This window comes from Staurois parvus, unplaced genomic scaffold, assembly GCF_062004578.1.
Source record: "Staurois parvus isolate SC_StPar_1 unplaced genomic scaffold, SC_StPar_1.0 ptg001557l, whole genome shotgun sequence".
NCBI lineage: Eukaryota > Metazoa > Chordata > Amphibia > Anura > Ranidae > Staurois > Staurois parvus.
In genome coordinates, this window is record NW_028319353.1 from 146,146 (window position 1) to 165,264 (window position 19,119).

General features: G+C 43.7%; 1 protein-coding gene across 4 annotated transcripts in view; it reads left to right on the forward strand.

Annotated features, from left to right (window-relative positions):
* Positions 1-19,119, forward strand: part of SIDT1 (SID1 transmembrane family member 1) — a 160,879-nt gene that overhangs the window by 94,155 nt on the left and 47,605 nt on the right. For all 4 annotated transcript variants that reach the window (XM_089662818.1, XM_089662819.1, XM_089662820.1 and 1 more), the window contains 3 exons: positions 6,004-6,087; positions 8,066-8,159; positions 12,156-12,221. In XM_089662818.1, the coding sequence (XP_089518944.1) occupies positions 6,004-6,087; positions 8,066-8,159; positions 12,156-12,221 (244 nt within the window). The remainder of the gene's footprint in view (positions 1-6,003; positions 6,088-8,065; positions 8,160-12,155; positions 12,222-19,119) is intronic.

Here is a 19,119-nt window from a genome sequence, read left to right on the forward strand (position 1 = left end):
CAAATGAAAGCCACAATTTTCACGTATTTATTTGTAAAAAAATGTTAAAACCATTTCTCATTTTCCTTCCACTTCACAATTATGTGTCACTTTGTGTTGGTCTATCACATCCAATCCCAATAAATACATTAACAGTTCTGGTTGTCACATGACGACTAAATACATTGACGGTTCTGGTTGTCACATGACGACTAAACACATTGACGGTTCTGGTTGTCACATGACAACGAAATACATTGACGGTTCTGGTTGTCACATGACAACTAAATACATTGACGGTTCTGGTTGTCACATGAGAATACATTGACAGTTCTGGTTGTCAGATGACAATACATTGACGGTTCTGGTTGTCAGATGACAATACATTGACGGTTCTGGTTGTCACATGACAATACATTGACAGTTCTGGTTGTCAGATGACAATACATTGACGGTTCTGGTTGTCAGATGACAATACATTGACGGTTCTGGTTGTCACATAACAACATGGGGAACATTTCAAGGGGGAGGAATACTTTTGCAAGGCACTGTATGTATATATATTGTACATTCACATCAGTCCCTAACCCTCAAGGGGCGTACAATCTCAGGTTCATAACTCACATTCATACATACACATACTAGGGGCAAATTTAGACAGAAGCCAATTATCCTACCAGCATGTCTTTCGAATATAATTTCTCCTGCTCCTGGCGATCGCAGAAATACCGCATAAGTGTATGTTAGTTGTTGTTTGTACCCGTAGTACGGCCCAGAAACGATAGTGCGCAATATACTTTTTTTTTAATCTCCTGCCACTAACTGACATTGATACTAATATAAAAATTAAAAAAAAAAACTTGACAAAAAAAAAAATCCTGACCCTGACCTTGACCCAAACACTAACCCTGGCAATGACCTAGATCGAACCTTGATCTAGGTTTTTTTTTTAATTATTATTTTTATTTTTATGTTTTTCACCCTTTTTTTCCTCTGAAAGGAGAGAGAAAGATACAATGTATCTCTCTCCTTCATTCAGAGAGAGAAAACGGGGCAAAAAAGATAATTTAAAAAAAAACAAACCTTCGATCTAGGTCAAAAAGGTTTGATCTAGGTCAGTGGTGGGCAACCTTTTTTTTCAACTGAGCCAAATCTCGCCAAAACCACGATTGAAATTTATTTTGAGAGCCACATTTTTAAAACTGAAAATACATCTCCCATATAGTAATTCATCCCCCATAGTAATTCATCCCCCATATAGTAATTCATCCCCCATAGTGTAATTCATCCCCCATAGTAATTCATCCCCCATATAGTAATTCATCCCCCATCGTAATTCATCCCCCATAGTAATTCATCCCCCATAGTAATTCATCCCCCATAGTAATTCATCCCCCATATAGTAATTCATCCTCCATATAGTAATTCATCCCCCATATAGTAATTCATCCCCCATAGTAATTCATCCCCCATATAGTAATTCATCCCCCATAGTAATTCATCCCCCCATAGTAATTCATCCCCCATAGTAATTCATCCCCCATATAGTAATTCATCCCCCATAGCAATTCATCCCCCGTATAGTATTTCATCCCTCGTATAGTATTTCATCCCCCGTATAGTATTTCATCCCCCATATAGTATTTCATCCCTCATATAGTATTTCATCCCTCATATAGTATTTCATCCCCCATATAGTAATTCATCCCTCATATAGTATTTCGACCCTCATATAGTATTTCATCCCTCATATAGTATTTCATCCCCCCATATAGTATTTCATCCCCCCATATAGTATTTCATCCCTAATATAGTATTTCATCCCTCATATAGTATTTCATCCCCCCATATAGTATTTCATCCCTCATATAGTATTTCATCCCCCCATATAGTATTTCATCCCTCATATAGTATTTCATCCCCCCATATAGTATTTCATCCCTCATATAGTATTTCATCCCCCCATATAGTAATTCATCCCTCATATAGTATTTCATCCCTCATATAGTAATTCATCCCTCATATAGTATTTCATCCCTCATATAGTATTTCATCCCCCCATATAGTATTTCATCCCTCATATAGTATTTCATCCCCCCATATAGTATTTCATCCCTCATATAGTATTTCATCCCCCCATATAGTATTTCATCCCTCATATAGTATTTCATCCCTCATATAGTATTTCATCCCTCATATAGTAATTCATCCCTCATATAGTAATTCATCCCTCATATAGTATTTCATCCCTCATATAGTATTTCATCCCCCCATATAGTATTTCATCCCTCATATAGTATTTCATCCCTCATATAGTATTTCATCCCCCCATATAGTATTTCATCCCCCCATATAGTATTTCATCCCTCATATAGTAATTCATCCCTCATATAGTATTTCATCCCTCATATAGTATTTCATCCCCCCATATAGTATTTCATCCCTCATATAGTATTTCATCCCCCCATATAGTATTTCATCCCTCATATAGTATTTCATCCCCTCATATAGTATTTCATCCCTCATATAGTATTTCATCCCTCATATAGTATTTCATCCCTCATAAAGTATTTCATCCCTCATATAGTATTTCATCCCTCATATAGTATTTCATCCCCCACAGTACTATTCCCCCCCCCCCCTTCTAGTAAGCCAAGTCCCCCGTGTCAATTCACTTACCTTTTGCGTTCCTCTCGCTGTCTTCCCGCGCCGTTCGGGTCTTCAGGGCGGACTGTGAGAGGAGCCTAGCTCCCCTCCCCTCACGTTCGGCACGCTGCCCCGCCTACACACATCCTGACAGCCACATCCGCGGGCCGGATTAAAAGGTCCGCGCGGACTTTTGGGGCTGCCAACCGAGAGGAGGCAGGGGAGCGGCCGACCGAGAGGAGGGAGGGGAGCGGCCGACCGAGAGGAGGGAGGGGAGCAGGCGCCCGGCACACAGAAGAGCCGCATTAGAGTGGGTAAAGAGCCGCATGTGGCTCGCGAGCCGCGGCTTGCCGACCACTGATCTAGGTCATTGCCAGGGTTAGGGTCAAGGTCAGGGTCAGGATTTTTTTTTTTTGTCAGGATTTTTTTTTTAAATTTTAAATTAGTATAGCCAATCAGAGCTTATCGCAGGTGACGTGGAGTCGGGAGTTCCAGGTCCCGATTGTTAAAACGAGACCCGGAGCTTTCAGTGAGACCCTGGTCTCTGCGCTGGGAGCACGCCATAACGCAAATCAGCGGCCCCAGTGGAAAAAAAAAGCACAGTCCAGTGGGGCCAAATATTTGCAATTGGTGTGAAGGGGTTAAAAATCTGCCAGTCTGATCACATGCCTGGCGAAGGGGTCCTGCGTGGCTCCGGCATGTTGCGCTTTTTCCTTTGTGATGTGATCTTTCTGCAATGAAAGCCTTTTGGATGACATTTGGAGATCCTTGGTGTGCTGGCCAATGTGTGCATTTAGTCTGACGTTTGGAGATCCTTGGTGTGCTGGCCAATGTGTGCATTTAGTCTGACGTTTGGAGATCCTTGGTGTGCTGGCCAATGTGTGCATTTAGTCTGACGTTTGGAGATCCTTGGTGTGCTGGCCAATGTGTGCATTTAGTGTGACGTTTGGAGATCCTTGGTGTGCTGGCCAATGTGTGCATTTAGTCTGACGTTTGGAGATCCTTGGTGTGCTGGCCAATGTGTGCATTTAGTCTGACGTTTGGAGATCCTTGGTGTGCTGGCCAATGTGTGCATTTAGTCTGACGTTTGGAGATCCTTGGTGTGCTGGCCAATGTGTGCATTTAGTCTGACGTTTGGAGATCCTTGGTGTGCTGGCCAATGTGTGCATTTAGTCTGACGTTTGGAGATCCTTGGTGTGCTGGCCAATGTGTGCATTTAGTCTGATGTTTGGAGATCCTTGGTGTGCTGGCCAATGTGTAAATTTATTCTGACATTTGGAGATCCTTGGTGTGCTGGCCAATGTGTGCATTTAGTCTGACGTTTGGAGATCCTTGGTGTGCTGGCCAATGTGTGCATTTAGTCTGACGTTTGGAGATCCTTGGTGTGCTGGCCAATGTGTGCATTTAGTCTGACGTTTGGAGATCCTTGGTGTGCTGGCCAATGTGTGCATTTAGTCTGACGTTTGGCGATCCTTGGTGTGCTGGCCAATGTGTGCATTTAGTCTGACATTTGGAGATCCTTGGTGTGCTGGCCAATGTGTACATTTAGTGTGACGTTTGGAGATCCTTGGTGTGCTGGCCAATGTGTGCATTTAGTGTGACGTTTGGAGATCCTTGCTGTGCTGGCCAATGTGTGCATTTAGTGTGACGTTTGGAGATCCTTGGTGTGCTGGCCAATGTGTGCATTTAGTGTGACGTTTGGAGATCCTTGCTGTGCTGGCCAATGTGTGCATTTAGTCTGACGTTTGGAGATCCTTGGTGTGCTGGCCAATGTGTGCATTTAGTCTGACGTTTGGAGATCCTTGGTGTGCTGGCCATGGTGTGCATTTAGTCTGACGTTTGGAGATCCTTGGTGTGCTGGCCAGTGTGTGCATTTAGTCTGATGTTTGGAGATCCTTGGTGTGCTGGCCAATGTGTAAATTTATTCTGACATTTGGAGATCCTTGGTGTGCTGGCCAATGTGTGCATTTAGTCTGACGTTTGGAGATCCTTGGTGTGCTGGCCATTGTGTACATTTAGTCTGATGTTTGGAGATCCTTGGTGTGCTGGCCAATGTGTGCATTTAGTCTGACGTTTGGAGATCCTTGGTGTGCTGGCCAATGTGTACATTTAGTCTGACGTTTGGAGATCCTTGGTGTCAGGGATCCGGGTATGACCAGAAATGTGTGGGAACACAGGCGTAGTCAGGGCTGGAGAGGTGGAATGGTCAGGCAGGCCGTATGGGTCTGTAATGCACCGCCTGGCGGTACCTCTAGCAACCCACGGAATAGGATTCCCCAAAGTGCGGAGTCTAAGTCCCAGTCTGCTTGTTCACCAGGGCCCCTGATGGTTGGGATGGACTTGGAGCAGACAGAAACCAGGTTGCGGCCCCTGAGTGCACCCACCCGTGGTAGAGGGATCCGCCAGAGGTATATTCTGGAGGAGAGCCTGATGTGAAGAGGCGGATGGGTCCGTGCAGGATGGATGGCTGAGCAGAAGCGTGGTCAGACAGGCCGGGTCGGTAACGGTGGGGACAGCGCGGTACAAGGCAGCAGGCACAGAATAGTCGGGTCACTCGCCGGGTCAGTAACAGGAGATCAGATCCAATGAGGGTATCCAAAGAGAAGTCAGACAGGCCAGGGATCAGGGCACGAGACGTCAGGATCAAGCAGGGTCAGCAACAAATCTGATAGGCAGATGTGCAGGAACACAGGATACCAGGTACAGGGGCTCAGGGGAAACAAACACCAAGGCACTGACTGCAGGCCTGGTCATTGCTTAAATACACCTCCTGCAATCAGCCTCAGGTGATGGCTTGATTGCAGGAGTGAGATTCTGGCTGGTGAGAGCACCCGCTAGCCAGCACCGGTACTGCAGCCCACAAGGCAGGTGAGCCCCAGCACCACCTGTGCTGAGCCCATTCCTGACACTTGGTGTGCTGGCCAATGTGTGCATTCAGTCTGACGTTTGGAGATCCTTGATGTGCTGGCCAATGCGTGCATTTATTCTGACGTTTGGAGATCCTTGGTGTGCTGGCCAATGTGTGCATTTAGTCTGACGTTTGGAGATCCTTGGTGTGCTGGCCAATGTGTGCATTTAGTCTGACGTTTGGAGATCCTTGGTGTGCTGGCCAATGTGTGCATCTAGTCTAACGTTTGGAGATCCTTGGTGTGCTGGCCAATGTGTGCATTTAGTCTGACGTTTGGAGATCCTTGGTGTGCTGGCCAATGTGTGCATTTAGTCTGACGTTTGAAGATCCTTGGTGTGCTGGCCAATGTGTGCATTTATTCAGTCTGATCACATGTTCCCCATGTTGGCCCTTTAAGTACCTCAAGTGCTGCTGGAGCTCCATTTGCACACAAACCGGTAATCCTGGTGATCCGCTCTGCTCTCTTCCAGTGTCCTGTCTACGATCTGGACCATAATGTGGAATTTAATGGCATCTACCAGTCTATGACGAGGAAGGCGGCTATTACCATCCAGGTAAGTGGACTTTTGGTTCTATACCTACTTTTTTACCCCCCCCCAGTGACCACACAAGGAAGTCCCAGAGGGCATTGAAGACCCGACAGAAGCTCAGCTTCTCTTCCAGTCTGTCCAACCAAACGCTTTTGGCTAGAGTTGGGCTATAAAGTATAACTGGGAATGAGCAAGTCTTCCTGGGTTCCATTTTTGTGAAGTCTATGAGGTGGTGGCAGGGGCGGACTGACCATTTGGAAACTCGGGCACTGCCCGAGGGCCCGGGGTCAGTAGGGGGCCCCATGAGATGCCACTGGTACCTTTTTCATAGGCTTTTTTGAGTTTGGGCAAGGACACAGGGGCCCCATGATCCCCTGTTGCCCGGAGGCCCCATGAGTTGTCAGTCCACCCCTGGGTGGTGGTTATTTTTTTTTGGCCATTGGTAAGGGTAGCACTACTACAAGATTTGGGTCCCCCTAAGGTCATGCACAGCCAGGCAACACGCATTTTCCATACAGACTTGCATCCAGGAGACAGTAACCGGTCCCTGATCTTGTTTTTTTGGATTTTATTATGGGATTGGAACTTGGGTGGGGTAAGGGGTGTAATGGGATGTCCAAGGGAACGGCAACTCCTGGAATTATGTACAAGTCTCTTTAATGGCAAAATTATCTTCTTGGAGAGCTAGCCAGCATGACCAGATGTACCACCCCAGACCCCGGATGAATCCTGTCCTCATCCAGCTGTACCGGGTGAACCCCTGGGCAAGGGGTCCAGTGCCTGTCACTTTAAATATAAGACAGTCCCGGGTAGCAAATGAATCCAGTTTCCCACCAGAGTGCTCCTTCCCCTTACTGGCCCAAGGGGTGTAGGTCTATTCACTCAGTCCTCTGTCTATGAGCTGAAGGGTTCAGGTCTTCTTCTGGGCGGTTCCTTCCCTGCTGGTCCTTGCTGTGGGGGCCGATGAGGTCCTGAGCTTTCCTCCTTTCCAGCTCCTCCCCCTGTAGGTGAGCCCCTTCCCATCTGGGCCCCCTTCGAGACTCCTGCTCTCTGCTTCTTACTTCATCTTCCACCCAAACTCTCCGCTACTGAGCAGACTTAGTCACACTTAAGGGCTGTCCTGACCCCATGCCAAACCTTTGGCCAGTATTCCTCAAGAGTGCAGACCAGCTCCTCACCCCCACCCACTGAGTTTTACAGATTCCTCCAAGTCTCTACATCAAAGGAGGTGTCAAGGAACTGTTCTGCAGACCCCGTCAGCCCTGACCCAAATTTGAACCCCGCTGACTATTTCCCCAGGCTGCTATCGGCCCTCTTAACAAAAAAAAAAGTGGACTCTAGCTCCCCCTAGATATCTAGGAGGGTGCTACATAAGAATATTAAGAGGATACTTACCCAACAAAAGTCTTAGTAAGCCAAGCACTGCCTAGGCCAGGGGTAGGCATCCTGAGAGCCGGAGGACTACAAGTTCCATCATGCCTCTGCAAGTCATAGCTGTAACTGTCAGTTTTGTAATCTTTGCAATGCCTCATGGGAAATGTAGTTGCACAACAGCTAGAGAGCCACAGGTTGCCTATCCCTGGCCTAGGGGGATCTGTACTAGGGCGAAAACAAACAAAATAATTCATTCTCACCGCACAGGATTCGGTGACACGTGTTGCGGTAAATGAGCGTTGCGTGATTTTGCCAAAATGGAGCTGCCTTTGATGAAATTTCATTCGTTTCATATTTTACCATACAGACTTTTTTTTTTTTTGCAAATACTGTATGTCTTTGCTTTGGAATAGCACAGTTATCTTAAATATCCTTGAAGTATTATCAACACCCTTCACTGGAAGCGCCTGAACTCGCTCACTCCGAGGGGTTCACATACTTTTTGGCCGTATATTTTGCACGGGGCGGTTTTTAACGGGTGGCGGCTTTATCTTGCAGAATAAAGTCTTATGAAAGCAGAAATTTTTGATGTTTGGCTGACATTTGCTTTTCTTGTTCCCCCCACCAGAGGAAGGATTTCCCCAAAGGACAATTCTATATCGTGTTTGTTATCAAACCCGAGGATTACGCCTGCGGAGGGACAATGCCAACATCCACAGTCGGTAAGATGCTGCACTCTGCTGGACACACAGGGGAACTGCAGATGTGTTACTATTCTGTGCGGTGCAGTATGGCCGTCCTATAGCATTCCATCATATCCTGCACATAAGAGATCATTCCTCATTCCAGGACGGTAGGCGGGTTCACCCAAAGCATTCCTTTCTGCTCTTTTGGATAACGGCGTGGCTGTCAGTTGTGTGGTACATATAGCCTGAGATCGCAGAGACATTTCATCCAAACTGCAGACAGATGTTGTAGGATTTGTAGCCATCAGCTCCTAAAATTATTACTATTATTCTTATTATTATACAGGATTTATATTATTATTATACAGGATTTATATTATTATTATTATACATGTTTTATATTATTATTATTATTATAATACAGGATTTATATTATTATTATTATAATACAGGATTTATATTATTATTATTATTATACAGGATTTATATTATTATTATACAGGATTTATATTATTATTATTATACAAATTTTATATTATTATTATACAGGATTTATATTATTATTATTATTATTATTATTATAATACAGGATTTATATTATTATTATTATACAGGATTTATATTATTATTATTATTATACAGGATTTTTTATTATTATTATACAGGATTTATATTATTATACAGGATTTATATTATTATTATTATTATTATTATTATTATACAGGATTTTTTATTATTATTATACAGGATTTATATTATTATTATTATACAGGATTTATATTATTATTATTATACAGGATTTTATATTATTATTATTATTATACAGGATTTATATTATTATTATTATTATTATTATTACACAGGATTTATTTTATTATTATTATTATTATTATTATTATACAGGATTTATAATATTATTATTATACAGGATTTATATTATTATTATACAGGATTTATATTATTATTATTATACAGGATTTTATATTATTATTATTATACAGGATTTATATTATTATTATTATTATACAGGATTTTATATTATTATTATTACACAGGATTTATTTTATTATTATTATTATTATTATACAGGATTTATAATATTATTATTATACAGGATTTATAATATTATTATTATTATTATTATACAGGATTTATAATATTATTATACAGGATTTATATTATTATTATTATTATACAGGATTTATATTATTATTATTATACAGGATTTATAATATTATTATTATTATTATTATACAGGATTTATATTATTATTATTATACAGGATTTATAATATTATTATTATTATTATACAGGATTTATAATATTATTATACAGGATTTTTTATTATTATTATACAGGATTTTATATTATTATTATTATACAGGATTTATATTATTATTATTATACAGGATTTATATTATTATTATTATTATACAGGATTTATATTATTATTATTATACAGGATTTATGGCGCCAACAGTTTGCTCAGCGCTTTACAATATACCAGGAGACAATACAGCAACAATACAGATCAATACAAGAGGGATAGGAGGGCCCTGATCCTGGGAGCTTACAATCTAAGAGGGAGGGGATTGTTGTTCAGTGGAGACCTCTTTCGGGTTCCTTTCAGCCCCTCCCACCATAACCTGCCGGGTTATACTTCCTTGTTGAGCAATAAAATGAAAATAGCAGTTGTCACAGCTATAAGAATTCACCTTCCCTAGGCTGCATTCACACTTGAGCGTAGAGAATTTGAACAATTTTCATGCGTTTTTGCATAATTTCGCTTGTTTTTAGGCATTTTTGAGCTTTGGAGTTTTTTTTTATTACCCAATAGAGGAAAATATTATCACTATTATTATTTATGTTGTGTTAGGGTTAGGACGGGTATTTATTTATTAATATTGTTAATACTTTTTTAAGGGTTAGGGGGTTTAGGTTAGGGACCAGGGGCGGACTGACCATTTGGGAACTCGGGCACTGCCCGAGGGCCCGGGGTCAGTAGGGGGCCCCTTGAGCTGCCCCTGGTATCTTTTTCATAGGCTTTTTTTTAGTGTGGGCAAGGACACAGGGGCCCCATGATCCCCTATTGCCTGGGGGCCCCATAATTTGTCAGTCTGCCCCTGTTAGGGATTAAGTATTATTACATAGTATTACATGGTATTCATTTATTGTATTTATTTATTTACTTATTCATATAATATTATTATCACTATTATTATTATTTATTTTGTGTTAGAGATAGGGTGTTTATTTATTATTTATTATTATTATTATTATTATTATTAATAATAATAATTTTTTTAAGGGTTAGGGGGTTAAGTAATATTTATCATTACATCGTATTCATTTATTGTATTTATTTATGATTTTTTTTATTTATTTGTGTATTTATTTTACATTTACTTATTCATATATATCACTAATAATAATAATAATACAGTATTATTTTTTTTTGTTCGGGTTTGTTTTTTCATTATTATTATTAATAATAACAGTGAGAGCTGTGAGAATGTGGAATAGACTCCCTCCAGAGTTGGTTGTGGCCAGCTCAGTGGATTGCTGTAGGAAAGTCCTGGATTCTTTCTTGGATACACAGAATATAACTGGATATAACATTTATAGGTGACGTTGATCCAGGGAATATCCGATTGCCTCTCGGGGGGGTCAGGAAGGAATTTATTTCCCTGCAGGAGCAAATTGGATCGTGCTTTTTTTTGCCTTCCTCTGGATCAACTGTGGGTGTAGGATTATAACTCTCTTTTTTTTTTTTTTTTAATGGTCGAACTGGATGGACTTTTGTCTTTTTTCAGCCAGACTAACTATGTAATAATAATAATAATAATAATAATAATAATAATTTCTCTTTTTTTTTTTTTTTTTTTAAGGTTAGGGGGTAATTATTATTTATTTTATTAATTAATTTATTTATTATTTATTTATGACGATAATTATTTTATATATATATTACATTTATTTATTTATATAGTGTTACTAATTTTTATTTTTTTTTGTTCATTTTCTCATTTGAGCTGAAAATCGTGCAGAAACACGCGACAAACCGCGCACATCACACGTTTCCATTAATTTCTATGGGAATAAAAATGCTCAAAAACCACGTGAATCTGCCCAATTTGCGCTACAAAAAAAAGCTTCAGAACTTTGTTTGAGCTTCAGGCGTTTGGCTTCAGGCGACTTGGAGTGGAGATGTGAACCCTCTCCATTGGGAATGATTGATTTTTGCTCCTCAAGCATTTTTGGCTACCGATCGCTCGGGTGCGAGTGTGGCCGTGAAACGAATAATGTTTCTATTTCGCCTTCCCTGCTTCCACCTGTCAGTGACATTTTAACCTCTTGGCGCCGGCGCATCCAGGCCCTTTACGGGTTTCAGAAGCTGGGAGACGGGGTTTAGGGTCATGTGATCACATGATGCGGTCACATGATCGGGAAAGGTCCCGATCGAAAGAGGAGATCGGGACCTTTCTGTGAGTGCTGGGAGCGCGCTCTCGGCACATATGTTCTTTTTTAATAGAACGCCAATGTGCGACCGCTCGGCGTCTAGGCCCAGGCCCCGGGAGGACGCACATTTGCGTTCGGCCAGCGCCAAGAGGTTGAATAAAACATTTCCATTTTCATTCCGTACCTTATTTACCACCCAGTGACATAATCGCTGGGTCTCTGTGCTTCTTTATGCAAGGCAGTCAGATCGTGGCTGGTGGGAGGGGCCGGCAGGGTGCTGTACAGAGCTTCCTGAACACACATCACAGCTGCTCCGCCCTGACGCAAGCAGTGGGCTGGCTCTTGGGAGGAGTTATGCAAATATCAACATTCTTTGATAGGTGGGTGTCAGTCTGGAGGAATCGGAGTTCCTAAGCAGGCTTTGTTTGCATGCGGCCCACCCACATGTGACGCTGAGCCTCCAATGAATGAAAAGGGAGGGCCAGGGACAACCCGGCTGGGGAGGAAAGGGCTAGATGATGCTAGATTGTAGTACATCCATATATAACCGCTGTTTTCTCGTCTGCCGGACAGGAAATCACACCTGGAATTTGAAGCGCGAGAAGCACATCGAAGTCACCGTCACTCCGTCCATTGATGGTAAGAGACCAAGCCTCCATGATGAGCTGGAGAATGTGAGGCCAATGTGTCGAGAGATCAGCCGGGCTTTAGATGCTGAATTACTGAGGGGCCCATTCGTAACACATTCATCGCACGAACGTAAGACGCATTGGCGCAATTCCAATGAAATGTCCCCTATCTCTTCCAAGGGATCAATACCTGGATCATCGGCTCCATCTACTGGTCAAAATGCTGCACTGCTTCCTGAAATACCCCCGTAGATACGCGATGCTGCACTCTGGCCACTAGATGGAGCTAACGATACAGCCGTAAACCCCTCATTGCTGGGTGTTCGTCCTGGTTAGGGAGAGTCTCCGTTTCCATTCGTCCCATCCTCTGATCGCTGGAGCCGCCCATACAGGGATGGAATTTCGGCCGGTTCAGCAGGGAGGAGCCAGAATTCGATCCATGTGTGGGGGGAAAGCTGGTTGTACAGAAGTCGAGCTGGGGATCGATCGATCGATCTAGTGATGGTGAAGAAGTCTCCCCTCCCCCTGTCAGAATATAATACCTCAGCAGGGAGGATCCCCCCCCCCCCCATTCCACATTGAATGGGGGAATTACATTTTTTTTCAACCAATGGGCTGCTTGAGAGTGGAGGAAAATCCCAAATTTTAATTTCCCTGTTTTGGCGATGGGACAGGAAGTGAAGGGAAATCTCCCCAATGGGGACACAGATGGCAAAAAAATCTGATGGGGGTCCTAACCCTCCCTACAATGGATAGTTCTACTTTGAGAGAATTGGTGCAGGTACCCCCCCCCCCCTTCTAAGTCACCCCTCTTCTCCGCCCCCTACCCACCTCCCAGTACCGCCCCTTATAGAGAATACGGAACCAAGTATCATTTTGTAATGCAGCCAGACCCCAGTAACAATAGATCTACCCCAGCAGCATTAGAAATAATAGATCTCCAAGCAGCCACCATCAATAGATCCTCCAGAGGACAACAATACATCACTGCAGCAACAAATTGCCCCCTAGGAACAACAAATCCCCCCATGGGAAACTATAGACCCCTCTCTCAACAGCAAAAATAGATCCCATGAGAAACCATAGACCTTTTTCTCAACAGTAGATCATTCTAGCAACATTCCCCCCCTAGCAACAATAGGTACCTCATGAGAAACTGCAGAACCCTCTTTCAACAGTAGTACGCTGCAGCAACAATTGACTCCCAAGAACAATAGATCCCCATGATAGACTGTAGATCCCTCTCTCAACAGTAGATCACTCCAGCAGTAATTGCCCCCCAGCAACAATAGATCCTCCATGAGAAATGACAGACCCCCCGCTCAACAGTAGTACACCGCAGCAACAATTAATCCCCAGCCACAATAGATCCCCCATGAGAAACTATAGACCCGTCTATTAACACTAGATCACTCCAGCAACAGTTGATCCCCCAGCAACACAAGATCCCCCATTAGAAACTATAGACCCCTCTCTCAACAGTAGATCACTCCAGAAACAATCCACCCAAAACAATAGATCCCCCATGAGAAAATATAGACCCCTCTCTCAACAGTAGATCACTCTAGCAACAATAGATCCCCATGAGAAACTATAGAGCCCCCTCTTAACACTAGATCACTCCAGCAACAGTTTATCCCCAGCAACAATAGATCCCCCATTAGAAACTATAGACCCCTCTCTCAACAGTAGATCACTCCAGCAACAATAGATCCCCATAAGAATTTATAGACTCCTCTCTCATCAGTAGATCACTCCAGCAAAAATCCCTTCTCCAGCAACAATAGATCCCCGTAAGAAATTATAGACCCCCCTCTCAACAGTAGATCACCCCAGAAACTATAGATCCCTTTCTCAACAGAAGATCACTCCAGCAAGAAATCTTCCCCCCTCAACAATAGATTCCCCATGAGAAACTATACACCCCTCTCTCAACCGTAGATCACTCCAGCAAAACTACCCCCAGCAACAGTAGATCCCCCATGAGAAACTATAGACATTTCTCTCAACAGTAGATCACTGCAGCAACAATCCCCCCAGCAACAATAGATCCCCCATGAGAAACTACAGACCCCTCTCTCAACAGTAGATCACTGCAGCAACAATACCCCCCCAGCAACAATAGATACCCCGTGAGAAACTACAGACCCCCCTCTCAACAGTAGTACACTGCAGCAACAATAGACCCCCAATAACAATAAATCCCCATGATAAACTGTATATCCCTTGCTCAACAGTAGATCACTCCAGCAATAATTTCCCCCAGCAACAATAGATCCCTCTGTGAGAAACGACAGACTCCCCCTCTCAACAGTAGTACACCGCAGCAACAATTAATCCCCAGCAACAATAGATCCTCCTGAGAAACTGTAGATCCCTCTCTCAACAGCAGATCACTCCAGCAACAATTTCCCACCCCTCAGCAACAATAGATCCCGCATAAGAAATCTGTCAACCGTAGATCACTCCAGCAATAACTAGCCCCCAGCAACAATAGATCCCCATGAGAAACTATAGACCCGTCCCTCATCAGTAGATCACTCCAGCGGTGATACCCCCACAACAATAGATCCCCATGAGAAACTGTAGACCCCTCTCTCAACAGTAGATCACTCCAGCAACACTCCTCCCACAATAGGTCCCCTGTGAGAAAATGTAGACCCCTCTCTCAACATTAGATCACCCCAGCAACAATAGATCCACCATGAGAAACTATAGACCCCCCACAAGAAAATTACCCGCCAGCAACAATGTATCTGTTCTAGCAACAATAGATCCCAGCCAGTAACAACAGGTCTCCCAGCAGCGAGCATCAATAGACCCTCCATTAGCCAGTAACAATAAACCCCTTCCTCAACAGTAGATCACTCCAGCCAACAATTGACACCCCCCCCCAGCAACATTAACCCCTTCCCCAGCGACAATATATCCCCCACCAGCAACAACAGACCTCCCCAGCAACAATATATCCCCCACGGTGAAAATAGATCCCCAGCAGCCAGCAACAATAGACCCTCCAGCACCCCTTGCCATTATATACATTCAGTGCTGGAGGTGCAAAAGCCCTGACTTTAATCAGAGTCAAATGAAACACCTCCCACTTTTGTGCCTCCGCCCCCTACCCTCAGATGGCTCCGCCCGCTGCTAGGTACATCAATAGTTTCCATTGCTAAGGACGCTCCCCTTCCTCGGACTGGATCCTCTCTTTACATGCGAAGCTGGAAGGCAGTGCTGTGTCTGTGGACTGATCTGATCTCTGGATCATTAGTCTACACACCCCGGGTAAAAAATGAGACAAAGATAAATCATTTCAGAACTTTTTAATGTGACCTATAAACTGTACAACTCAGGTGAACTACAAACTGAAATCTTTTAGGTGGAGGGAAGTAAAAATAAAAAACTAAAATAATCTTGTTGCATAAGTGTTCACACCCTTACACTAATCCTTTGTTGAAGCCCCTTTTGATGTGATTCCAGCACAGGGGCGGACTGACCATTCGAGCACTCGAGCACTGCTCGAGGGCCCAGGGTCAGTAGGGGGCCCCATGAGATGCCCCTGGTACCTTTTTCATAGGCTTTTTTGAGTGTGGGCAAGGACACAGGGGCCCCATGATCTTCTATTGCCCGGGGGCCCCATGAGTTGTCAGTCCGCCCCTGTTCCAGCACTCAGTCTTTTTGGGGAGGAGTCTATGAGCATGGCACATCCTGACTCGGCAATATTTGCCCGCTCTTCCTTACAGAAACACTCCAAATCTGTGTTCCTCTTCTTCTTTTCTTTTCTTTTTCTTCTTCTTTTTCTTTTCTTCTTTTTCTTTTCTTCTTCTTCTTCTCTTCTTTTCTTCTTCTTTTTTTTCTTCTTCTTCTTTTCTTCTTCTTCTTTTTCTTCTTCTACTTCTTCTTCTCCTTTTACCTCTTTTTCTTCTTTTCTTCTTCTTTTTCTCCTTTTTTTTCTTTCCTTCTTTTTCTTCTTCTTCTTCTTCTCTTCTACTTTTTCCTCTTCTTCTTCTTTTTATTTTCTTCTTTTTCTTATTCTTGCAGGTCACGGCTCATGCGGAAAATTTTTTGTTCGGTAAAACGATCGGCCGATTTGTCATTGCCGTGAAAATCGTCCGATCATCAAAATCGGCCATGAATTTTCCAACTTGACCGATAAAATAAATGTGCCAAAACCCCGAAAAACGGCCGACCAATTAACGCACTAACGGTGCGATAATCAGCCGATTTTTTTCCCCCGAAAAATAGGCCAATTTTCGACCCGTCTATGGCCTGCATAAGGCCCCAGTTCCAGCTGAAGAAAAACAGCCCCAAAGCATGATGCTGCCACCACCATGCTTCACAGTGGGTATGGTGTTCTTTTGGTGATGTGCAGTGTTGTTTTTGCACCAAACATATCTTTTGGAATTTTGGCCAAAAAGTTCACCTTTGGTTTCATCAGACCAGAACACATTTTCCCACAGGCTTTTGGGAGACTTCAGATGTGTTTTTGCAAAATTTAGCCGGGCTTGGACGTTTTTCTTCGTAAGGAAAGGCTTCCATCTTGCCACTCTACCCCATAGCCCAGACATATGAAGAATACGGGAGATTGTTGTCACATGGACCACACAGCCAAGACTTGCCAGATATTCCTGCAGCTCCTTTCATGTTGCTGTAGGCCTCTTGGCCGCCTCCCAGACCAGTTTTCTTCTCGTCTTTTCATCCATTTTGGAGGGACGTCCAGTTCTTGGTGAGGTCACTGATGGGGATGTCACTGTTGGTGAGGTCACTGCTGCGCCATATTTCCTCCACTTGATGATGACTGTCTTCACTGTGTCCCATGGTATATCTAATGCCTTGGAAATTCTTTTGTCCCCTTCTGATTGATACCTTTTAACAATGAGATCCCTCTGATGCTTTGTAAGCTCTCTGCGGACCATGGCTTTTGCTGTAGGATGCGACTAAGAAAATGTCAGGAGAGACCGACCAGAACAGCTGAACTTTATTTGGGGTTAATCAGAGGCACTTTAAATGATGTCAGGTGTGTACTGACTCCTATATACCATGATTGTGAATGTGATTGCTTAATTCTGAACACAGCTACATCCCCAGTTATAAGAGGGTGTGCACACTTATGCAACCATATTATTTTAGTGTTTTATGTTTGCTTTCCCCCCCTAAAATATTTCAGTTTGTTTTTCAACTGAGTTTTACAGTTTATAGGTCACATTAAAGGTGGAAAAAGTTCTGAAATGATTTATCTTTGTCTCATTTTTTTACATCAGAGAAACCTGATATTTTAACGGGTGTGAAGACTTTTTATATCCACTGTATTAACCAAATATAAATTAACTGTATTAACCAATCAGACAGAGAAACAAAAAAAAAAGAGAAAAGAGTTACAAAACCCACAGTGATCAGCAGCTTCCAGACGGCTTGCAGTAAAGGACTGAGTCTGAGAGGAACACTGGAAGGAGAGGCAGCTCAGTTGCTACACTGGCCCCAGACACCTGGGAATTTCCTCTGTCCTTTCTTCCTCCCCTTCTGCCTCCCCTCAGCTGAAGGATCATTCATGATGTGGTGGAGTCCCACGTGACCAATCAGCATCAGCTCCCCTCACCCTGACCATTGTCCGCTCCCGTCACCTCCGTGACCTGTTGTCCTCCTAGGCTCGGATCTCCTCTGATGGCTCCTGCCTGAGCGTGGAGTCCTGGCTGTGACTCTCAGTGTGGACAGGTTCCCAGCACTCCACCACTTCCCTCTCATACACATCGGGCCCCGATCATCCTACCCACATAGGGTTAACTCTGAAATCAGAGCACACCCCTGCCTATTGATTGGCTCCAGTGGGCGGAGCCAGCAATGGACACACCCCATTTGGTCACTAGCTGACTCCCTGTTACAGCTGGAGGATCGTGTGTGTACCAGAGATGTACGGACCGATCCTCCAATCAGAGACTGCTGACCGGTGGGGGTCCTGGGCTAATGTCATCACTTCCCAGCCTTGGGGGAGCCGACACTTCACTGCTACATGGAATATTGTCATGTGTGTATATATGTACTAATGGTCATGTGTGTGGACAGGCTGTGAGACAGTTGTGCAGAGTACAGATTCCCTCATTCCCTCATCATCCCCTGTGTATGAGGAGGGGGGGGGACTCTGCAGAGAAATGAAGAATTCATACAAGAGGTCCATAGGCCACACAGAGAAAGTGCCGGCCTGTGCTGTGCCTAGGCACCCCAGTGGAAGCGCCAAGCCAATCCCCCCCCCCCCCCCCGCCCACCGACAACCATTCTCTCATTCTCTCGCCATCGCCCCCCACCCCGTCACCAACAACCTCTGCCACCAGCGCCCATCACCACCGCTGCCCAATCACAAGAACTAACCTGCAGCCGGTCATCCATCCACTCAGCCTCCTCACCAGGTCCCCTTTCCTCCTGCCACTTCTTCTGGGGGGTGTTGCTGCCCCCTGAAAATTGCCACCCTGGGCAAACGCCTAGTTTGCCTCGCAGTAAATACACCTCTGATTGTTGCCACCTTCCTCATCACAAAGAACTGACAGGTCCCAGTTATCAGTGTTCTGCTATGGAAGACATCCATTGATTCTTGTGATACATTGTTGCGATCTTCCTCATTACAAAACACCAATAGGTCCTGGTTATCAGTGTTCTCCATACATGTGATACATTGCTGCGATCTTCCTCATCCTGAACCATAGATCAAGTCACAGTTATCAGCGTTCTGTATAGAAGACATCCATTGATACTTGTGATACATTGTTGCAATCTTCCTCATTACAAAGCACCTATAGATCCCGGTTATCAGTGTTCTGCTATGGAAGACATCCATTGATACTTGTGATACATTGTTGCGGTCTTACTCATCACAAAGCACCAATAGGTCCTGGTTATCAGTGTTCTCCATACATGTGATA